This window comes from Strongylocentrotus purpuratus, unplaced genomic scaffold, assembly GCF_000002235.5.
Source record: "Strongylocentrotus purpuratus isolate Spur 01 unplaced genomic scaffold, Spur_5.0 spur5_scaffold_18, whole genome shotgun sequence".
NCBI lineage: Eukaryota > Metazoa > Echinodermata > Echinoidea > Camarodonta > Strongylocentrotidae > Strongylocentrotus > Strongylocentrotus purpuratus.
The window spans coordinates 9,574,983-9,600,105 of NW_022145603.1; the positions used below are offsets into that span (position 1 = coordinate 9,574,983).

The following is a 25,123-nucleotide window of genomic DNA, read 5'->3' on the forward strand; positions in this document are numbered from 1 at the left end:
AATGGCAATTAAATGTAATGAAGGATCAAAGCTGTGCAGAACATTTATGGTTTCTTCATGTTCCTCCTATTTACGTTACTGTCATTTTTCTAGAAACTATTAGACCTACATGTACATGTACACTGTACATGCATGTCTTAAATGATGAGACTTAAAAATCAGATTTTTGGACGATAAACCCTTTCGCGGATACAAAAGTGCGCTTGCACAGACATGGGCGTCATTTTAAATTGCGAGTAAACAGTAGGGGCGCTGGTCCGAGAACAAGGATCGTCCGCATAAACTGTTAAACAAGGATCCGCACGTTGGCGATACAAAAACGGATTCCACTATGATTTTCTTGATGCATTTCACATTGACTTTGTACAGGGACTTTCACGTTATGAGCGATAAATCCTCTGGAAGATGGACAACCCCTAAAAAAAGATGGTGAACTGGGGGTATTTTATTACATGGATTCCATTTTTCGCTTCGCTACCGCGAGGATCGAGAACCCGAAACCCCCAAAGCGCTATAGAAAAAAGTTGCCGCAAAAATGTGGACGATCCTTACTCTTAAGGACACGATTTGTCTTTATGAGGACGATCCTTTCTCGGACCAGCATCCCTACTGGTAAATATTGCAAGTAGATCAAACTTTTATTGTATGCAGCATGCAAAGTGCATCTGTCGATATGTGAGAGCGCAGCGCAGGCAGTGACGCAACATTAGCCAAACATGCCAATCTGAAAACATTGATGACGCCATGTTTACATGCAAATTAAAATGGCGGCCTTAACTGTGTATTGGCTACGTCATTTTTTTGGAAACCACTCGTTCGTCTGCATGCACAAGCTTGTGAATTAGACTATGTGTAGCCTAGCCCTAGAGTCTATGCGTGAGAAGGAAACCAATGCGTGTACGTCACTTCATGTGACAGTTGACACAATGAAGCGCTACTCTGCGAGCTGCAGAGAAAATGGCGGTTTCCTATTTCAGGATAATGCCGGAAAACTACAAATTACAGTCAACATGATCATGATAGCAAATAAATGACTCTGCAGCGTGCAACAGTCAATTAGGTCAATAACACACACAACAATTGACAAGTCAAGATACCGCACAGACTTTACGGTACCGTATACCGTATCGTACACTTTCACAATTCTTTCTCAGGCTCTCAGCCATAAATGAGACATTATTCGTGTAGTTTCAACATTTTCTCAACTCTCAAAGTTACTGTGGAATGGTTAATACTCACAGTCTGTTATTATCCCCTTCCAATGTGATACCGGCTTCTAAACTTGCTGATTTCTCTTAATTGACCGTGTTTATCACGGTCCACAAACAAGTCATTCATTCAATTTTGTTGGCTCCAGTTGAATCGTACGATAATTTCTAGTTCTATGTTATATGCGCTGCATATATTGCATGCATGCAGTGTTTACCTAGCTAGATCTAGAATCGTGAACCAGGGTTTTACGGTTTATTGACTAAAGCTGGCGCTCAACTTCTATCAGTTGACTTGATTTTTCGCAGAGTAGACTTTTCGGCAAAAATGCTGAAAGTTAGAAATTATTCCTTCTCTTTAGTTTAGGCAAAACTAATTGTTATGATCAATCTGACTATTATAGTCTCGGAAATGGAATATTAGAGTAAGAAGATGAGTATGATTATATCCTGCTAGCCCAATTTTGATCATGTGTGTGTGGAGCAGTACACAGGTCCTGTTTTTGTGCAGTCAAATTTGATCTTGTTTGACATCTTTTTGCTGGTATAAATGGATTTGTTGCATGAATATTGATGCTATACATGACTAGTTCATCTGTGAGCATACTCTTGGGATGGAATGGAGTAGTTTTTGTCCTGTATTTTTGAGCTACTTCGTGGTACTTGATTTGGCTTTTTGGACTGACTTCACATACTGTGCCCACCTATATATATTCAAGCTGGTTCACTAGTTGTTACTATTCATGCTGTACTGGAGTCATACCATGGCTTGCCATTGAATCTGCATGCATGTACATGTATGTATGTATTTATATCATAATACATTATCTTGTATGCTTAGTCTCACCATGCCACTGGCTGGTAACTCAATCTAGTGTCGGTGTGTGATACTATTAGTGCACCATAGGTATGAATCTCGGGCGCATCACAACATTGCCATTTTTGTGCTGCATTGGGGGTAGAGATTCTAATATTAAGTCTCACCATGGCATTGGCTGGTAACTCAACCCCTGCAGCCATGTTTGTGTGCGTGTTCATACTGATATCAGTATTGCTACTGAGTGGTGATGTGGAAATAAATCCCGGACCTAGGAAACCCAAGTTTCCATGTGGTGAATGCCACAAGGCATGCACGTCTTATAAAGGAGCCAAAGCAAGTATACTGTGTGAATCATGCGACACCTGGTTCCATGCTGATTGTGTAAACATTGGCAATAGTTTCTTGGCTGTTCTCGGAAGATGTGATACACCATGGGAATGCTGTAACTGTGGATTGCCTAAGTTCTCATCCAACCTATTTGACACTTTACTAATGTCCGGATCATCGGACACTAACAGAAGCAGCGAGTCATCAAGCTTAACACATGACAGCAGCTACTCAACTTCAAGTTCTGCTTCTCCCGGACCACCACAGACTTCGTCCTCTCCTTCGAAGAGCCTGTCTCCCCAAGGTAAACTACGCTTCAAAACTCTGACTATTAACTTCCAGAGCATAGTTTCAAAGAGGGAGGAATTTTGGTGCCTTGTGGATGCAGTTAAGCCAGATGTAATCATGGGCTGTGAAACATGGCTCAAACCGAGCATAAGTGAAGGAGAAATCTTCCCGCCTGGCTACAATGTGTATAGGAAAGATCGTAATAACGGGTATGGTGGAGTTTTGCTCGCCATCTCCTCAAGCCTTGATAGCTATCAGGTGCAGGTGACTAGTGAAGCTGAAGTGGTTGCTGCAAAAATCGTGAACAGAAACAACAACAACAGTGTTATTTTTGGAGCTGTTTACCGACCTCCAAACACCAACCAACCTTATATGGACAATATGAACCAGTTCATACGAGAACTGTGCATGTCTAATCCTGGCACAGCGTTGTGCATCGGAGGAGACATGAACTTGCCCGATATAGACTGGGAGACAGAAGAGATAAGATCCCATCAATACAGGAAATCCCTAAGTGAGACATACCTGCAGACTCTGGCAGATGTAGGACTTAGTCAGATTGTCAACTTCCCAACAAGAGGATCTAACACACTCGATGTCATCATCACAAATCGCCCAACGTTGGTTGGGCAGTGTGAGCCTATGCCGGGACTCGGTGACCACGATGTGGTATTCATGGATTTGTCTGTCAGAGCGTATAGGAATAAACCTATCCGTAGGGAGATATTCCTCTGGAAGAAGGCAGACATTGACGGTATTCATACAGATGCTAAAGCATGGGCAGACTGCTTTGTAGCTTCTCATGACACAACATCTCCAGTTGAAACTCTCTTTGCTGAAATCCAACAAGCCCTGGATAAAATTCTAAGGGACCATGTGCCAACCAAGATGACTTCGACACGGCCAAACCAGTGTTGGTTTAACACCGCCACGAAACGCATATGTCGCAAGAAGGCCAGAGCCTATAGGAAGGCTAAGAGGATCTCATCCATGCGTGGTAGTGATGCAAAAGCAACAATCAAAGCTTGGCATCGCTACAACGCTATAAAGACGACCACACAAAAGTTGTGTAGACAAGCCTACAACAAGTACCTTGCTGACTTGATTGACAATGATCCAGGCTGCAACAAGCGTCTTGGAGCCCTTGTGAGAACCATGCGCTGTGATCACATGGGAGTAGCACCATTGAAGGAAGGCAACATACTTCACTGTGACCCGAAGCAGAAAGCCAGTATCCTGAACAGGCAGTTTGCCTCGGTGTTCACCACTGATGATGATGACACAGCTCTACCAGACCTGGGACCCAGTCCTTATCCAGCCATGGATGATACATCAGTTAGCCGAGCAGGTGTAGCGAAATTGTTGAAGAAACTGAAGCCACATAAAGCTACTGGGCCAGACGGCATCTCTGCTAGACTCCTCAAGGTGACAGCTGATCAGATTTCACCTGCCATTAGTTTGCTTTTTGAGGCCTCCCTACTTCAAGGCGAAATTCCTTCTTACTGGAAGAAAGCATATGTTGTTCCTATCCACAAAAAAGGGTGTAAGTCATCTCCAGCAAACTACAGACCAATCTCACTGACAGCAATCTTATCAAAACTATGTGAACACATAGTGCATTGTGCTGTCATACATCACCTGATCAATCACAACCTGTTGTCAGACTCACAACATGGTTTTAGGAAGCGAAGATCGTGTGAAACACAACTCATCCTTGCCATCAATGACCTTGCCAAAGGACTGGATGATAGAGAGCAGATAGACTGCGTCTTGTTAGACTTTGCCAAAGCGTTTGACAAAGTCTCTCACCGACGACTCCTCCTCAAAGCTGACTATTATGGTATACGTGGCACTACTCTTAAATGGATCGAAAGCTTCCTTAGTGGCCGCACTCAACAAGTCACACTGGAGGGCCAGCGTAGTCACGAGGCCAAGATTACATCTGGAGTGCCCCAAGGTAGTGCTCTCGGCCCGCTGCTTTTCCTCATATACATCAATGACCTACCAGACAGTGTCAAGCACTCAACCATACGCCTCTTCGCTGATGACTGCATGCTATATAGACGCATCAGATCAGTCCAAGATTGTACAAATCTTCAGGAAGATCTTGACAGGCTGCAGGAATGGGAGAGAAAGTGGCGGATGGAATTCCACCCGTCCAAGTGCCAGACTCTGAGAGTCACCAACAAGAGGAAACAAATCCTAGGCCTGTATAACATCCACGGGCACGACCTGGAATTAGTGAGTTCCGCCAAGTATCTTGGAATCAACATCGATCAGAAGCTCAACTTCAATAGTCATGTTGATACTACAGTCAAGAAGGCTAATTCTGTGACAGGCTTCTTGCGACGGAACTTTAAACACTGTAGACGGCGGATCAAGCAGGCCACATACTTTACATACGTCCGACCAGTGGTGGAATATGCTGCAACAGCATGGGAACTACACACACAGCGGAATGTCAACAAGATTGAAATGGTCCAACGAAGGTGTGCTCGCTACGTCACCGGTGACTTTAATCAAACCTCCAGTGTAACGGCTATGCTTGAAAACCTGAATTGGCCATTGCTACTCACCAGACGCCTTCACAGCCGCCTTGCCATGCTGTATCGCATCCGTTTCAACCTTGTCGACGTTACCTGGCAGTCCTTTCTCACTGAACTGACATCAATAACAAGAGGACATGGATCTCGTTTTAGGCCATTCAACTGCAGTAGTCAGACCTATGCTTCTTCCTTCTTCCCAAGAACCTGCAAGGACTGGAACAACCTTCCACAGGACCCAGCCCAATACCACTCTCTTGACGCCTTCAAGGTCTTCTTGAGTGGGATGCAGATGTAATGTCTACAAGACTGGGAATGTTTTTTTTTACTTACACATGTATATATGCACCTGCACAACAAGAACAACAAGTTAATATGTGGAATGACAGGACATGTGAAAGTCTCCACATATACACACAAAACCAGTGCGATTATCTTCATCACCATGAAGCGGCACTTAACTGGAAGAAGAAGAAGAAGAAGAAAACTACGCAAAATGTCAACAGAAGCAACTAGAAAGACAAATAAAGATGAGAAGGAGGAAGAGGAGGATAATTTACGGTTATGATGATTAGAATGATATATACGATGACTTTTGATGGTGGTGACGGTGGTGGTGGACTGTGTTGAAGGTGGTGATGAAGCTGAAGAAGAAGATGATGATGTTGATGATAACGAAGATGACGAAGATAATAATAATGATGATGGCGATAATGAAGATGATGACGAAGATAATAATGATGATGGCGATTATGAAGATGATGATGATGATGAAATGATGACAGTTATGCCACGAAATACACGCTGGATCATTTAACAAAAACACTTTTAAGGTCTTGTCCTTTGATGCAACTACTTGTATTAATTTGCCTTTCTTCTTTTTTAATTCGTCTTTCGCGACAGGCTCGTCCCGTTGAAGATTACAAGAACAAAAAAATAGGAGACGGCCGGATCAGAAGAATGATAACGGAGGAGGAGGAGGAGGAGGAGGAGGAGGAGACAGATCACAAGAAGAAAAAGTGAAGGAGGAGGAGAGGGAGGCGGATCAGAGAAATGACAAGTGGAGGAAGAGGAGATAGAGACAGATCACAAGAAGAAAAGTGGAGGAGGAGGAGGAGGAGGAGGCGACAGATCACAAGAAGAAAAGTGGAGGAGGAGGAGGAGGAGGAGGAGACGGATCACAAGAAGAAAAAGTGGAGGAAGAGGAGATGGAGACGGATCACAAGAAGAAAAGTGGAGGAGGAGGAGGAGGAGGAGACGGATCACAAGAAAAAAAGTGGAGGAGGAGACGGATCACAAGAAGAAAAGTGGAGGAGGAGACGGATCACAAGAAGAAAAGTGGAGGAGGAGACGGATCACAAGAAGAAAAGTGGAGGAGGAGGAGGAGGCGACAGATCACAAGAAGAAAAGTGGAGGGGGAGGAGGAGGAGGAGACGGATCACAAGAAGAAAAAGTGGAGGAAGAGGAGATGGAGACAGATCACAAGAAGAAAAGTGGAGGAGGAGACGGATCACAAGAAGAAAAGTGGAGGAGGAGGACGAGGAGGAGACGGATCACAAGAAGAAAAAGTGGAGGAAGAGGAGATGGAGACGGATCACAAGAAGAAAAGTGGAGGAGGAGGAGGAGGAGACGGATCACAAGAAAAAAAAGTGGAGGAAGAGGAGATGGAGACAGATCACAAGAATTAAAGTGGAGGAGGAGACGGATCACAAGAAGAAAGGTGGAGGAGGAGACGGATCACAAGAAGAAAAGTGGAGGAGGAGGAGGAGGAGGAGGAGACGGATCACAAGAAGAAAAGTGGAGGAGGAGGAGGAGGAGAAGGAGGAGGAGACGGATCACAAGAAGAAAAGTGGAGGAGGAGGAGGCGACAGATCACAAGAAGAAAAGTGGAGGAGGAGGGGGAGGAGATGGAGACGGATCACAAGAAGAAAAGTGGAGCAGGAGGAGGAGGAGGCGACAGATCACAAGAAGAAAAGTGGAGGAGGAGGAGGAGGAGGAGGCGACAGATCACAAGAAGAAAAGTGGAGGAGGAGGAGGCGACAGATCACAAGAAGAATGAGTGGAGGAGAAGGAGGAGATGGAGACAGATCAGGAGAATAATAAGAAAAAGAATGAGAAAAAGATGAAGAAAAAAAGGAAGAAGAAGAAGAATGAGAAAAGATGAAGAAAAAAAAGAAGAAGAGGGAAAGGAGAAGAAGAAAAGAGAAGAAGCATAATGAGGACGATTTTGTTTTCTTTAAGTAAGCAATTAGATCAGTATCCATGTAAATTAGAGTTGTAAAATTATGGGTCTTTACACACAAAAACCCAACATGAAGATATGACGTCCCGACCAACTTTGGGGCAATTTAATGGCCAATTTAAATAGTGTTTTGCCCATCACGGTCATCTTTTAAAAATAAGAATTGAGTAAAATAGCCTAAAGAATTTAACCTTATGACTGCCAAAAACTTTTGACACATTTAGTACCCTGGTATTGGGGAACTTTGCTCATTTCCATTGTCAGGAATTGTTACACAAAATGGAAGGCAACTGATTATACTTGCAAACAAAACTGACAAATTTGATTTAAATATTGATGAATTTTTTAGAGAATTTTGATTGTTTAGTTTAATTTAAATTGCAATTCGCGAACCATACTCATACACGATGTAGATATATCTAGTGATGTTATTCATGATGTATATTCTATATTGAAATTACGATCATTATGTTGAAATATTCATTATTCTATATTGTTATTATTATTATTATTATTATTATTATTATTATTATTATTATTATTATTATTATTATATTATTGCTGCTAATGACAATATCATCATAATTTCCCCGTCCTTCATGCTTCATCTTCCATTTTCTCTATCTTTCTTTCTCTCTTCCCCTCTCTCTCTCTCTCTCTCTCTCTCTCTTTTCTGCTAGAAAGGTTGACATTAATATTTCCATTATCTGTAAATTGCTTTGTGCATCAAAGACAACCTTTTTGTTTTGTACGTAGCGTGGGGGATGGGGAGGGAGGGTGTAGGATTACCTAAGCAGTATACATTACAGAGTACTTGTAGCTTTTTGTTTATTCTCAAGGGGTCTATAAAATGCAAGGCATGCTTAATAGACTCCTCCACTATGTTTTACCACTTTGCCAATCTTAAATTATTTATTTAAATAATAATTGTATAATCATTTGTAAAATGTTTGGTTATATTATGTTATTGAATTTGAATATATTGCATACATTTCTGATTATGTTATATCATGTGGAAACAATAAAGAAACCTTGAAACCATAATTCAAATTGCAATTCCCGAATCATTCTCATTCACTACGTTGATATATTCTGGTGGTATAATTCTTTACGTATATTCTATGTTCAAAGCATAATCAGTAACGCTGTATTCTATTATGTTCAGAGAATTAAAAAAAAAAGAAGAAGTATAGCCTCTCGAACACAAAGATCAATATCTCCTTCGGAGTTATTCTATTATAAGCCTGATCGGGACCTCGTGGTTCAGAGATCGACAATCGCTTCATATCGATCATTGATCGCTATGATGGAACCCAAACAATAGGCAGATAAGCAAAGGTATACTATAGACAAACTTCGCGGGACGCTATAACACAGTATACATCACAGCATACATGCTCCCTACAAAGATAAACGTTTATGGAAGTCATTCGAAAGGCTGTAACTTGTCAGCGTTATCTGTTTATATCAAATCTTGCCTTTTTCGTCTGGGAACGTCTTCACACCGGTTTTTAGAATCCATTACACTGTCATAACCTCGTCCTGCAGACATCTTTATTTTTCAAAGAAAAGTTCAGCAATATAACCGCTAAAATCGCAATAAGGTTAAAACCGTGTCAACTCTAGATCTTATCGAAGTGCCGGGAAGAACGGACAGTGTAAAAAAAGAATCTCGATTTAATATGAAGACTTGCATTGCGGATCCCTGAATAACGTTGGAACACGACAAAGGCAAGTATATATATTATTAAATTCACAGTGGGTATGAAATTATTATACAACAAAGTTTGAAGTTAAGCGGTTTGATATAATACAGCAAGGCGCAGTCTGATAAACAGTTACGATTAAGCGTAACTTATATGCGATTGATATCAATCGCAACTATGTTCATAAAGTATAGGAGACTGTAAACTTGCGATTGCTTTAATATAATCAGTTTGATATAATATTATAATACAGCAAGATGCCGTATTATATAAACAATTACGATTAATCGCAACTATAGGAAACTTTTAACTTGCGATTTATTTGATATAACTCGGTTTAATATCATTATAATACAGCAAGGTGCAGTCTTTAACAGTTACGGTTAATCGCAACTTATCGCAACTAAGTATGTACATAAGAAACATAAGACTGTAAACTTGCTATTGATTCGGATCAATTGCGACTCTTTATAAGACGGGGCCTATAGATCTATGATTTTGATCTATAAATTAGTCAGCTTTCTAGAAAAGGAGGAGGATGATTAGGATGTTGATGACTATGTAAAGAAATGAAAATATGATGAATAATTATGATGAATATGAAAATAAAAATGATGGTTATGATGACAATGATGATGATAGCGATAGTGATGATAATGATGATAATTAATGTGATGATGACGATAATTGACAAATATGAGGAGGCGAATATGATGATAATGATGGTGTAGTTGTTGAGTTTAATATGATGATGATTATTACTGTTATTATTACTATTATTATTATTATCTTGACAAAAATGTTGATGATGATGATGATGATGATGATGATGATGATGATGAAGATATATAAAACAATGATGATGAAATTATGATGAAGTAATGGATTGATGAAGATAATTATGATGCTGATGATGATAATGATAGATGATAGAGATGGCACTAATGAAGACGACGATGATGATAATTATAATACGTCCCTTTCAAAATCTCGATTTACACAGGTGAGATTCCAGGCGCCCGGTCCAAAATGGCTCTTTTGCGACGTTACTTCAAAAACATCATCATCCTCCTCATTACCCTCATCGTGTGCCTATCCGTTCTCCTGATCGGCCAGAGTATCAACGACAAAAGTAATTTATTTCTATATCAAAGTATTGATTGATTGTTTGGTTTTATTTTTGCATTTTCAGCATAATGAAAAGTAAATAACAAATTTATACAAACTAGGTACATTATATATTATTAACAAAAGTTAAAAACACATACAGCCAAACCTGTCTATAGCGACCGCCCAAGGGAAACACAAAAAGTGGTCTTTGTAGACAGGTTCCTTAAGTACATGTTTCAATGAGAAACTATTTCCAAGGGAAACAAAAAATGTGGTCTTTGTAGACAGGTGGTCACTAAAGCAGGTTTGTTTGTATAACCTTTATCAAAATATCAATGAATCAAATGATTATACCTTTAAAAATAGATAGCTTGAAATTATTTCAATATTGAAAAATGCAAGAGACGGCCATCTTAAGCTAGAGCTTGAACGTAATGGCGGCCTCCGAGTCAGTAAATGAATATTATATAGGGGCGGCCAAACTTATGATAATAATAATAATAATATCGAATATTTAGGAACGCTAAAAACAATAAGTATCATAGCGCTTACAAATACAAATATATATATATATATACATATATGATGTACATAATCAGAAATAAATAAATTATAACAGACACATAACGAAAGAGCTCTCCCTTTTCTGTTAAAGGTATGAAATAAGAATGAAACGCGTTAAGTGTATTAATGTGTATATATCTTAATCAACTTACATAATATGTAAGTTGATGTCTTTAGTGAAAGTATTCTCATGTAATCTTGTAAATCATGTAAGTTATCGTTTATTGTATGGTATTTGTTGTAAACTGTACTGTCGTCCATATTATAACTGGGATATGTGTGTACCCTTTTTCATGAAGGGATCGTAAGAATATTATCTATTCTTGATAGATAAGTTTATATCTTCTCAGAAGTTCATTGAGCAATCTAAAGAGCCGTGTAGATTGAACTATTAAGTCCTAAAAAAAGAAAAGCCACATAATTTATCTATTATAAATCATATTTTCATAATCATTTCAAGAAAAGAGGTAGCAAATTATAATTTCAACTTCACGGGCCGCGGTATTTTTTATGTTGTACATTGTACATATTATATCGTTGTATCATGAATCTTTGTATGAATAATTAGGTATTGCATTGTTGTTAGACAGTAGGCTTGCGGGTGCACCATAATTATGAGAGTGAGAGAGAGAGAGAGAGAGAGAGAGAGGGTTGAGGAGTTCTGAAAAGGACTCTGACTCGGTAATCTTTCTTGGGGGTGTGTAGTCCTGAAAAGGACTGTTTGTTATCTTTCTTAGCTTATAGTTCTAAGGAGAACTATAGCGCTTGGAGAGGATGAGTGGCTCGACGGTTTCGAACAGGTTGACTATCCGTCGTCAGGAGTTGACGTCAGGAGTTGCATTGTTGTTGTTGTTGTAAACTTTTTGTATATCCAATAATTAAAAGTATTTCAGGTAAAGATAACGCCATTCTGGCTTTCAACCGACGACGCTTTCGTTTCTCCTTCTTGTTAGTAAACGGCAAAGAGGCCCAAGGGTTCTCATCGTCGCTCCGAAAGCTGCGTCCCGTAGACCTCCCCGGCGTGGTCAAACAGGTTGCATCCCGGATCAACGGCGACGTCGCCCACCGCAACGACGTCTCCGTCAAAGAAGCCGCCTCCTACGACGACGATGATGGTGATGTCGATGGAAACGAGAGTGACGTCGGCGAGGATGAAGAAGACGGAGATGTTCTTCAGGATGTCGATGGTGTCGATGGTGATGCGTTCGATGGCGGAGTCATTGGCGCCGATAATGTAATGAATGGAGATCAGGTATAATTTTATCTGTCTGTTCATGCATTTACATTTATTATTATACATAATACACAGCAGTGAGGGCATTAGTAAGAATTACCCACACAAGGTACCTGTGGAACAGTCTAACACGCCTGAGGCGGTAGCCGAAGGTGTTTGGACTGTTTCGAAGGTACCGAGTGTGGGTAAATTTACTAACGCCCGAACAAAATGATGTGTATTATCTGTTTTATATGTTTATAACAAATTTTACCGGTCATTAGTAAAATTACGTGTTAGGCAAAATAAATGCCTGGTCATGTGTACGCTCTCAACCATCATTCGATTAGGATCCGCTTCATCATCTTATACACGTCCATATCGCACTTCCAATAAGTATTATCATTACCATGATTTTGGTAACGCTGCATTTATAGGCTAAAACCTAATATTGTACATTTTGTAAACGATCTTAGCCAAACCAAGGAGTTTTAAGAGATGGAGTCATATCTAGCTCATTTCCTTTGTACCACCTTCGATGCCGCCAGGAGAAAATATTTCAGACATGTGCTACTGGATCTTTCTTGCAGATACGTAAACAAAACGTTCCTGCCTAGCTGCAAACTAACGGGCCACTCTCAAAGGGAAATATGCTTTTGTAATTAATGCTTTTGTACACCCAGTCATACTTCACCCAATCGATTGTTTTTAATGCCCCCCTCTCTCTCTCTCTCTCTCTCTCTCCATATCTATCTCCCTCTCCCTTCCCCTCTCCCTCTCTCTCTCTCTCTATCTCTTTCTCTCTCCCTTGCTCTCTCTCTCCCCACTCATACTCTCTCCTAATTTGGTTATAGATGAATAAAATGGAGCAGTTGAACCTTGACCCCTCCATGTTAAAAATCAAAGAGAAGATGATTGACAGACAAGACCACCTCCACACGGCATGCGCTCGTATGGGCTTGCGCAAACTCAATCTCGAGAACCCGAAAGATATGAGTGACGTCATCGCTCACAAAGGAAACCTCGACACTCTCTTTTGGAACGACAAGTATAAGTTTGTAGCATCGGTCATTTACAAGGTAAGAAAATAAGAAAAGGAATACATGATTAATAATATTGATGCGTTTTTAAAAAAACTAAATTTCAGCATGTTAATTTTTGTTTTAGATTTGGTCAATATGTGGTGGTTATAGTAAGAATTACCCACACAAGACACCTTTGGAACAGCCAAACACGTCCGAGGCGATAGCCGAGGGTGTTTGGACTGTTTGTAAGGTGCCGAGTGTGGGTAATTTTACTAGTGCCTGAATAAAATGATGTGTATGATTTGTTTTTATAAGATGATGTCTTATTTGGTTTATAAAATTATGTTTTATAACATGATGTTGCTATTTACTAATGACCGGTCATTATTAAAATTAGTAGGCAAAATAAATGCCTGGTCACGTGTACGCACTCAACAAAGGCGGTGCTCCCGGGGTGGGGGGAGGGGGGCACAGTGCCCCCACTTTTCCAGGTACCCCAAAAGGGCCCCTTTTTACATAGGAAAATTGTCCCTTTTACATTGAAAAGTGCCCTTTTTACTTTGACAAGTGCCCCTAATTTGTAAAAGTGCCCCCTCCCCTTTCCACCTCTGATAAGTGCTCTTTGTTTTTGACACGTACCCTTTTCCTTCGACAGGTTTCCATTTTCCATTCTCATAAGTGCCCTTTATAATCTCTAGTAACATTGATCCATTCAGATACGCGAAACGCCCCTTTTCTTAACTTTTGATAAGCACCCCTTTCACCTCTGATAATTGCCCTATTCAAATCTGAGAGGCACCCCTTTTGTTTGACGAGTGCCCTTTTCCTTTGTAAGAAGTGCCCCTTCCCCTTTTAATAACTACCCTTTTTAACTCGGATAAGCGCACCTTATATCTTCACATGTGCCCCCTTTCCTTTCTTATTTTCAAATCAGCATACCCAACTGCAAAGTATGATGCTTAAGTAATATCTTATATGATGTATAAAGAGAAACAAATATTGAAATCATCCCTAATATTGTAATAATATAATCACAATCTAGGGGTATATACCAATGCCTGAAAAAAATTGTATATTTTCGCTTTGAGATTTCCCTTTGCAGGTGCCCTTTTTGTTGGTCCCCCCTCAAATAAAATTCAAACGTGGTTTATTTCTAATTCGATACCAGTGATTTACAAATGTTGCTGAAATTACATGATTTTCCTGGTTTTTTCTCACTTTTTTGTTTCTTCATTCTTTCTGCAAAGCCCTCAATAAAGATTTTGCTCGTTACGGCAGTGGTTTTGTGTACAATGGTTTGCCCCCTAAATGCATTAAGAAATTAGGGGCTCGCAACATTCCTGAGACCGGCATATGTCGTTGTCTTGGTGTCGGTCGGTTCCTTCTGGCAACGTCGGGCAGAAGCCATGGAATTAGGATTGTTCGGCCAAACCGGCCAGTTCCAGTGAGGCACAATTATGGCAAATACTGCATTTTTGAGCTGCCACAAAACAAATAAATATATTTTACGTCACTTGTTACAAACTAAAACCACATTGGCCAAACTCCGGGTTGGCCTATAAATAGATGGCTCTGCATTGGTGGTGGGGGGGGGGGGGTCGATGTATTGAGCGCTATATAAAAAACATAATATTATTATTATTATTATTACTATTATTATTATTCATGGTAGTCAGATAAAAGTTGTCTTCGAACTTTAGGCATATTACCCGTTTACATCAGTTATACAGGATCATTCTACCACTGAAGCTCTAAGAGTATTATAGTGAAAGAAGGAACAGATTTTTATTTTTTTTAAATTATTATTATTTTTTTGGGGGGGTTGCGGCATGGTCCCGTAAGCCCCAAATGCAAAAACAGTTAAAGGTATCACAAAGTTTTGGGAAATTTTGAAAATTGGGTGGATAGTTATTCTTTACAATTTTGATATATTTGGATGCCCCTGTGGATGTATTACAAGCACTAGAAAATTTTGCCCCTAAAACACTTTTGCTTTCGAGAAAAATTGAATATAAAAATTTACCGGTGCTCCCAGTAAATTTTTATAAATTTCAAATAGCGCCTACGGCCGTACAATGATAGCTGCGACCATGAAAATCTCAGAATATTTAGTTGTGATATATACATTAATTTCCAAACGGGAATTGCTAATCGGTCGATTTTAGTCAAGAAAAATTGTTTCTTGGCTTAATTAATATTTTGACCTTGGGAGGGAGCTATAAAACACAAAAAGCTTATTATTTACAATTTCATCACTTTAGACTCGATTTCAACCGCGACAACGATCACTGCACATTGTATATGATCGCATGCTTCCAATATGTTCATTTGAACCCGATTCATGACCCCATACCAAAACTTTGTATTACCTTTAACAGAGACCTGCGTCATTTATTTTGGATATACGACACGTGCTCCTGCAACAACCGCTTGACGTCAATTTCCTCCCCCCCCCCCCCCCCCCCACTCAGTGTTATTTAGGGTACGCATATGCTTGTTCCCTCTTTTTGAAAGCACCCCCTATCTGAGGACTGCCAACATTTCCGAACCCCCCTTTCGCGGGCTTTTCGCGGACTTTTCCTGCCTTGGAGACCCCCCTAAATCATGAAAAATGCTCAATGTACCCCCGGAATAATTTCTATGGAGTCCAAAGAGATGAGAGAAAAAAACGAAAAACGACCCCCTTTTTAAAGAAATCTCCGGGTGAAAAGTTAATACACCCCTTTTTTAAAAACAATTTTCTGGCCGGACTTTGTCGCACGAAAAGTACCCCTTTGACGGACATTTTAGTAACACGCATGGGGTCCGTCCGTTCTCGGAGTTGGGGGGGGGGGAGGGGGGGATTTGCTATAGGCCCCCTACCTTAACCGAATTATTAACTTCAATTACTCTGGTTCCAATTAACCCTAAACCTAACCCAACAAAATTATTCTAATCATAACCATGTACCTGTATTACGCGAAATCAATCTTGGGGTAATTGTCGTGGGATCGAAATGTCGGATCGCCTTTATTTTAGACTATTGTATGCATTATAACGATTTTCTCATTCTTTTCTATTCTTTTAAAGAGTGGCTCAGGGAACTGGAGGAAATTCTTGAAGGCATTAGCGGACAGTCAGGGCAAGGTCATAAACTTTCCACCCCAGATACAGAAAGCTCACTACACGCCGGATAAAGCGCTATCAACTCTGACAAAAAGACCTCCGGAAGTCAAGTATCGACTCGCACATTACGTGAAGATTGTCACGGTTCGCCATCCGCTTATCCGATTCCTCTCAGGCTATCGCGATAAATTCATCGAGCACGTCGATAGATATCGCAAGGACATTCCGAAGATGATTATTGATTCCCGAAAGGGCGATGCGCGCGCGTCTCGAACGAAGCACGTGACTTTCTCTGAATTCGCGGACTTCATCGTGTCACCCGGTACAGGCAGTGATGATCCACATTGGACTCCGCAGCACATCCGCAGCCGACCATGTGAGCATAATTATGACATCATCGTTAAATTAGAAACGTCAGACGATGATATCGATTACTTCAAGCGCGTCGTGGGTATCGGCGATAACATGAGGTTTCGATCGGAGTATACCGACCGCCATACAGTGAGCAATAACGAAACATTGGTTACATCATACTACCAGCAACTGAGCGAAGAAACATTCCAAGCTGTTTGTGATTCTTACCGCGCGGATTTCGAACTGTTCGGTTATTATCGCCCGAAAAGTGTGAAAGACGTTGCAAGAATTTTTGACGACTTCTTTTAAAGGGATAGTTGAGTTCTGTTTTCAGACCACAAATGCCTTCAAAGTGCATGGTTATTGCTCTTATTCTTATCTATGATATTTCTAGTGCCCTTTTAGAACCTCCTTGCTATGAACGGGTAATTTTAGACCCCAAAATGTGTGAATTTAGCCAATACGTTCATACTAATTCAGCTCCACGTTAAAAAAAAACATGGTGACCATTAATTATCTAAATTAAGTTAATTTATTTAATCAAAAATAAAAATACATGGGCCGGCTGGTTGCGCGTAATATAAGCAACACGAAAATGCCAACAAAAAAGCTAACATCGGTATTGGCTGAAATACAACGTAAAAGCCGTTATTTCGTTTTTTCAACGGTTTTTTCAAATTTTTCAAAATAGACCCTATCTAATATTTGTGGTGGTACGAAATCGTTATATTTATGGATATTTCAGCCGTCTCTGAACCGATTTTGATCAAACAAAGATGATTTTGTCACTGAAATATTATGTTCTTTCAAATTTGTAACTCAGTTTTTCATTATCTCACAAAAAAAAATATTTTGTGTAGCGCCCTCTGCAACAGAACTCAACTTTCCTTATAAATTTTTAACTTGCGGAGATCTTAGCCGAGGTGAGTCCGATGATGGAACATAGACATCGGACCAACCAGAATGTGAGAACATTAACGCATGTGTTATGCACACTCCCTTTCTCTTTCTCCCCCCTCTCTCTCTCTTTCTATCTGTCTAATATTTTTCACACAGTCTTTGATCATTAATTTATCTTCTGTTCTCTCTCTCAAGAGCCTTTTTTTCTCCATATAGTCTTTATTATAATACTAAATTTGTCTGCTCTCCTAATCTCTCTCCCTCCCCATGCCCCCACTCCGCCTCCATTCTCCCCGTTTAACTCCATTCTCCTTTTCATATAAATACTGTTATTATGAATATAATCATACAATATTGTTCATTGTTTATTCGTTGGTAATAGCTTTACATGCACGATCATCGTGATCAATGAAGAATTAATTAAATTTGATTGATATTAAACTTGCTGGAGTTGAACTAGGCCTATGTAATTTTCAATTGTAGATAATACTTTATCCATCATTCTTGCGTCACTACTTCTTTGTTCTTGTAGGTTGATTTCTCGATAGAAGTTCTTATCGTGTAGGTAAAAATAATTATTGAGGGCATTATGCGTCCGACCAACTTTTGGCAATTTGATGCCCAACTTTGGTAGTGTTTGGCCAGATCAGATCACCTTTTACAACAATATTGATTTCTAAAATTTATCTAGGTTGCTCATGTAATGATTACCTTCATACGGAAGTTTAGTAGGACTACTCAATTATATTTACATCATTATCTGCCAAGAAAAGAGTAAGGACCTTACGTCTCTTATTAACTGATTATTGCATTATAATTATATTTAATAACTTATGGTTACAATTTGAAGCTTATGTAATAATTTCTAATAAAGTACTGTTTCAATGTTTTTCAATATAAACATTTATTTGGACTACTATCAATATAATATACAGAGGGGAGAAACAGAGATGGGAAAGAGAGAGTGAGATGCCGCCAGAGAGGAGGAACAGAGAGAGAGAGAGAGATAGAGAGAGAGAGAGAGAGAGAGAGATAAAGAGGGTGAGAGACAGAGAGAGAGAGAGAGAGAGAGAGAAAGAGAGAGAGAGAGAGAGAGAGAGAAAGAGAGAGAGAGAGAGAGAGAGAGAGAGAGAGAAAGAGACCGACATGTAGAGAAAAGCGGAGAATGAGAGAGAAGAGAGAGAGAAGGGGGGGGGGTGGGGCTAATTAAGTTTGACCTATTCTTCCTCGGCAGCGAACAGCTGAAATCAAAAGTCTTCTATAATATATTTATTGTTATGCATTGAGAGATGAAATAGGGACTTTTAGATTCACGACGAGAACGTGGACTGCCCTTTTAAGGCAATGTGACGTCCAATAAGGCACTGGCAGTGACGTCACATTGCCTTAAAAGGGCAGTCCACGTTCTCGTCGTGCAGAATCTAAAAGTCCCTAATATATCCCTGGTTCGTTCCTCGCTCGGTACGTACCTTGACAAAAGGTATGTCATCATCAGCTCGAGATTGCCAAAATTGCCAAATAGCCCGCTATTTATGATTTGGGAAATAATCCCGAAGTTACAAATCGCGTCTTCATCAGCTCGAGACTCGACCTCGAAACTCGAAACTCGAGCTCGAGAAATTAGTTCGAGATATTAATTTTTGCTCAGCGTTCGCGCATAATTATAGTACGAGTCTTTGGGCTGGTGAAGATGCACCGGACAAATAGCGGGATATTTTGCAAACTAGTCCAAGATATCTTGGGATGATGATCTCGACCAAATATCCCGCTAATTGCAACTTCGGGCTGATGAGGACGCAACTGAAGAATAACTGGATAACTTGCGATCGGAATAGTTAAAATAGCGGGATATTTGGCTATCTCGAGCTGATGTGAATTAGTGGGTACCTGACAATGCTCATGCTGGGGGAAATAATAATTACAGGGCCCGCGGGCGCATATTTTTTTTACACAACTTACTGTTTAGCCACTTGAGTCAAATATACTGTGCAAACGACTAGAGACAGAGTCTAATTGGCAGTTTTGTTGGATTGCTGGAGCTGTACATGTGTACATACTCGTTATTTGTTTGGGGTTAAATCTATCCTCTCTTCTCTTTCATTATGTATTTCTATTTTCTCCTTTAATCTATCCTCTTCTCTTTTGTCATGTATTTATTTTTTTTTCTCTTCAATCTTTTCCTTTTCTCCTTCGTTATATATTTCTTTGTTTTTCCTTCACTATACCCCCAGTTCTCCTTCGTTATGTATTTCTTTTGTTCTCCTTTATTCTAACCTCTTCTCTTTTGTTTTATGTATTTCTTTGTTTCTCATTCAATCTATATCCTTTTCTCCTTCGTCATCTATTTCTTTGTTTTAATCTGATAGATTCCCTTTCTCCTTCTTTATGTATTTTCCTGTTTTTCCTTAGTCTAGATCTATGATCCTCTTAGTTCTTCAATTATGTATTTCTATGTTCTTCCTTTGACTTATCCTCTTCTCTTTCCTTATGTATTTCCTTGTTTTTCCTTCTCCATGTCCTCTCCACTATCCTTGTTTTCCCCTTTCTATCATCTTCCCTTCCCTATAATAGCTGGGTGTACGTGCTTGCACATAATAGTGCGCTGACGACCTAGACTCTTTCACCAGAGCACTTCTTGGATTTTTTTCGCGAAAATGGCTAAACAGTTGTGTAAAAAAAATATGCGCGGCCCGCGGGAAGAGCAGTATTATTATTATTATCATTATTTTGTTTAACTGGCTCAATGAACGGATGTGTTTGATAAATGAAAGTGCCGAATAAATTATAATCACTGAATCACAGTTCTGAAAAGAGGTAGAACATTATTAAGTTGTCCTTCTAACTTTAGGTCTGTCCGGAATGGGGATGATGCGGACAATGCTCCGACGACATTATGTGTTAAAGGGATAGTTGAGTTTTATTGCAGAGGGCGCTAAACAAAATAATATTTTGTGAGACAATGAAAAACTGAGCGTCAAATTTGAAAGAACATACGATTTAAATGACAAAATAATTTTTGTTCGATCAAAATCGGTTCAGAGATGGCTGAAATATTATGACCATTTCTCATATTATTTTGTGGTGCACCACAATTAATATTCGATAATTTTAACCAGCTGTTGAAAAAACGAGATGGCGCATTATACGTTTTATTCCAGCCAATGCCGATGTTGGCTTTTTCGTGTTAGTTATAATACGCACAACCTGCAGCCGGTGCGCGTCTTATTTTTTCGTACCACGGCGAGCCCGGATTCCTGTTTTATCATGAATATTCATTACGCAGGGTCGGGGAAAGTCTCGATTCTCTTGAATATTCATATAACCGAGGTGGGAACTGTGTGTTGAGGTCGCAGACCTGTCGCAGACCCATAGGCCATGCGCTATGCATGCACGACGTGCGCTATACTCGCACAAAGTGAGAAGATTTAGTTCACGGAGAATGCATATGGGTGAGTAATTGATTGAAATATCAGTAGATTAAGAGAATTTAGTCATTAATTTGAAAAAGCTGTAATTCGTGATCTACTGTAATTTCTTTACATTTTGAGACTGTTCTCAACAGATTTTCGGGGAAAAGGCTAGGAAAATATCTCTCTTGAAATTGCACTTTGATTTTCATCGTCGTGAAGTAGTTTGACTGCAGTTTGCCGTCATGTCACCCTTTAGAGCCCCGGGGTTCCGGCAGGCCCACCCCGGGGAATTTCGGTGCTCATCTGCATCAAGATAAAACTTTCTAATCAGGTTTTTTCCAAATTTGATCGTCATCGTGAATCTTATTCACCAATCATCCATCGAATTTAAATCTAGATTAAACTTTACACCTTAAAATAATCTATGAAGTATGATTTCTTTAATAATCCAAGAGGGTAATTCTTGTTTATATCTTTAGTAGATGTGGACTAGATCTATGTTGGCTAGACTCTATATAATAAGTGCCATCCGTTCGCTCAGTTGCATCATTGGTGCGTGTCAACTTTTAGACCAAAATTGTGTGACCATGGATAATCAAACGGCTCCAAACCATATTTCATTTAGACGTAGGCCTGGAACTTATTAATAAAAATATTCAAAAACAAACAAACTAGACCTAGGAATAGGATTCATTTATTTAATGTTTAGATGTTGTGTGTGTCCAGTGTGCTTGTCAAGTTGTCATAACTTTTCTAGATCTAGATCTAGAGTCTAGAGCTATTAAAGATGTTTTTCTTCTCCAAAGTGTGCAGTTCATTTGATAAATCTATTTTTTTGGACGTTGTATAAGAGAAGACCCCTAGGGTAGTCAACAATTATGTTTACTTATATGCAGAGGCGGCGGAGCAACTTCCAAAGTGGGGGGGGGGGGGCACCAACAAAAAGGGCACTTGCAAAAAGGGCACCTTCAGAGGGAAAATATACAATTTTTTTGACATTGGTATATACCCCTATTTTGTGATTACATTATCAGGGATGATTTCAATATTTGTTTCTCTTCATACAGCATATAAGATATTGCTTAAGTATCATACTTTGCAGTTGGGTGTGATGGTCTAAAAATTCATTTGCGAGCGAGGAAAAATTTTAAGATTTGTGAGGTCGCAGTGCGAAAAATTACATCTTATAAAGAGGAAAACCCAATCCTGATGGGGTTATAAGCACAATCTCATAACGGAAGACTGAATAGATCTTTGATAAGTTACATAATTATAACATCTATAACTATGGGCGAGCGTAGCGAGCGAGCTTTGTGGGAAATTGCTTTTAGTTGCTCGAAATTAGGGACACGTTTAATGATGAGAGGAAAAGGGGACACTTATCGAAAGGGTTAAGACACTTATCAGAAAAGAAAAGGAGCATGTGTCAAAGTACAAAGGCTAATTATCAGAGGTGAAAATGGGGCACTTCTTACACCTAAACAAAGAGGCATGCACCAGGGATGATAAGGACATGGGCATTTATCGACGCCGGAAAAGAGGCACCCATCAGATTTTGATAGGGGGCATTTATAAGCAGTGAAAAGGGGCATTTATGAAAAAGGGATAGGTTCTTTATAAGAAAGGAAATTGGGTACATATCATTGTTAAAAGGGTAATGAGAAGGGGAAGTGGCTCTTACTAAAAAGAAAAAAATAAACGGGGCACTTATCAAAGACGAAAAGTGGTAATCAATATGATAAGGGGTAAGGGTGCTTATAAGGAAAAAAGGCATTATATAGGAAGGAAAAGGAGGACGTGTCAAAATAAAAGGGGCATTTATAAGAGATGAAAAGATACTGACTAGGAGGGGAAGGGGTGCTTGTCAAAGTAAAAGGGGCACTTTCCTATGTAAAAAGTGGCACTTTTCCCATGCAAAAAGGGGCACTTTTAGGGTACTTGAAAAAATGGGAGGGCACTGTGGTATGTAGTCCACCTCTTCTTGTTATAATAAACTAATTCTACTTAGTACTACTTCGTGTTCATAGGCCATAGAAACCACTGTTTGATGCACAAGTTAAATCTTCCATTTAGTTTTACTTTGTACTGTGGTTCATTAAATAGGAATGTTGATTCCACACCATATTAAAATTAAGGCCAACCATGACATAAAAAATAGCTATTAATTTGTATTATGCTAGATCTATTTTATTTCGTTAAGTAGAAAGGGATGCCTTGATTGTCGTATTGATTTTTTTCTTCTTTTTGTTCCAAAAGATTGAAACTGAAGAGCTGGAAGGAGGACATTACAACATCTCTTATATTTGCAAGATGAAGCAGAAAGTCCCATGCAGGTACAGTTATCAGGTTATTAAGCACACAAATATTAAACGACCACTTATTAATTCACTCAAAAGGAAATGGAACTAAGTTGACATTGCAAGCATATATAGTGGAGGGTATATTTTATTCTAGTTCTGCACCTAGTATACAAATATTGATGTCTTTTCTTTCTTTGTTTACAAAGGAAAATTTGTCCTTATTTACAGGAGGTCCTGTGTTTAGAAGAGCCATATCAAATGCACATCGTAAGCACTACATGTAGGGTATACACAGGACCCCTCATTTGTTTTTGTAAGGGGTCCTTTCACTTCTTGAGCAATGAAGATAAAGAAGAACACAAAATAAGATTGATAAAAGTCTGTTTATTGGATGTATTTATATGGTTGATATGTATCCATCAGTATCAGTTTTTAATTGAAGTACCTACTTTGTTTTCTCTCATGTAGGATGATGCTTCTCTACAGCGGATGGTGAAGGCATTCTGGTTTGCAAACTCGGGAGAGGATCAAAGAACAGATGTTGACTGGATCATATCTAGAGATGCGGGCCTACTACACTTCATACGAGCAAGTGTGCTAATATACATGAAGGTCCCCCAACAAATTTTTGTGGAACAAATGTCATGGAGAAAATTATAGATCTGAAACAGATATTTTTCATTGTCAGTTGACTTGTAAAAGAATAATTGACTGAATATCACAATTGTAATTTAAATTAAAAATTAAATGTCAATATAGATGAAATATAAGTCTACATTACGTATGTTTCAATAGCATTATTTCCAGTACATTCTCTGGTCAAAGTTGTTTGGTTATTTTTTGTCCCATACTTAAACAAGTATTATTCAATTACCGGTATGAGCACGAGTTGTCTTACATTGTATAACTTATTTCATACCTTGTCTGATCCGAGCTCCAGCAGGCCTATTGTCCTTAATAACATCATCAATAATAATCTAAGATGTGGTCAGTATTTAAACTAGTCTTGTACAAAAAATAGTTTAGGTTTGCCCACTAGAACCCCAAGTGAATTCCAGTCCTTCCTTTTTCTGAGCAGGTATCAGGGTGTATGTTATTAGTCATTGTTGATTTTTTTTATATCTTATTTCATTTTTCCATTCAACAGACTTGGGTTATATTTTTTTTCTGGAAACTAGGCTACAACTTTAGTGATGAATGCAGAAGATATCTACACGAGACTACGTCTTAAAGTTGCCACCCTCATATAATGAAAGAGGACAATAGAGATGGGTTTACACTGGAATATTTACATGATATCTATTTGTTATTTGTATTATATGTTTGTAGAATACTACATTCAATAAAGGTAATGAAGTTTATCCTCTTGTCGACTTTCAAATAATTAAAGATAAATAATCCTCAACGAATAAACGTTAAAATTCTAACAATGTCAACTACCATCTTATAGGATGAAACTGAGGACTGGGCAGAAAGATTCTCCTTCAAATTTGAGTGATAAAGGTCTATCAGTGTATATTAAAGATTGAATTAATCAATGATATATTTTGATTATAATTATACATGTTAAAATTCATTTACCTCTATGGACTTCTGTGTGGGAAGTTTTGTAGATTATGAAATTATTGCTACTTCAAGTATTGTATGTAAGAAGGTTTGAAAGACAACACTCTAAATGCATTAAATATGGAAACTGCTAATCCTCATTGCCTTTCGTATCCAAACTGCTAGCTTTAATAGAATCATGTTTCGATGCTTCCCAACTTAAGAAAACAGGGAGTGGGGGGGGGGGGGGGGGGCTTGCTATCCTCTTCCAGGTGCTGTTACTACATGGTCCATGTAACAGGTTGCAAAAGTGTACAAATATGATTATATGTTTATATTAGAAGGATTTAGAAAGTGAAATTTTGAATTATAGCATTACTGTTGGTAGAAGTAATGGCAGTGTCGATTGTTAATGGGGGGGGGGGGGGGGTTCCTGGTGAAATTTACGGTATGCCAATGTCAA

General features: G+C 39.2%; 2 protein-coding genes and 1 long non-coding RNA gene across 3 annotated transcripts in view; 2 read left to right on the top strand and 1 right to left on the bottom strand.

Annotated features, from left to right (window-relative positions):
- LOC582923 (serine/threonine-protein kinase tricorner) overlaps window positions 1-1,381 on the bottom strand; it is a 39,737-nt gene extending 38,356 nt beyond the window's left edge. Inside the window, exon 1 of the mRNA XM_030989160.1 lies at window positions 1,240-1,381. The gene's annotated coding sequence lies outside the window, so the exon portion shown is untranslated. The remainder of the gene's footprint in view (window positions 1-1,239) is intronic.
- A 7,409-nt stretch (window positions 1,382-8,790) lies between these two features.
- Window positions 8,791-16,994, top strand: LOC100890218 (carbohydrate sulfotransferase 14). Its single transcript, XM_003727309.3, has 5 exons — window positions 8,791-9,159; window positions 10,138-10,266; window positions 11,762-12,060; window positions 12,876-13,100; window positions 16,116-16,994. The coding sequence occupies exons 2-5, from the start codon at window positions 10,164-10,166 to the stop codon at window positions 16,812-16,814; spliced, it is 1,326 nt and encodes a 441-aa protein (XP_003727357.2). The 5' UTR covers window positions 8,791-9,159; window positions 10,138-10,163; the 3' UTR covers window positions 16,815-16,994.
- Window positions 16,995-20,777: 3,783 nt separating this feature from the next.
- LOC115925407 lies at window positions 20,778-23,621 on the top strand. The gene is made up of 3 exons (XR_004064694.1): window positions 20,778-20,854; window positions 23,072-23,148; window positions 23,584-23,621. It is a non-coding gene; the product is annotated as an uncharacterized LOC115925407 (long non-coding RNA).
- Window positions 23,622-25,123: the final 1,502 nt, after the last annotated feature.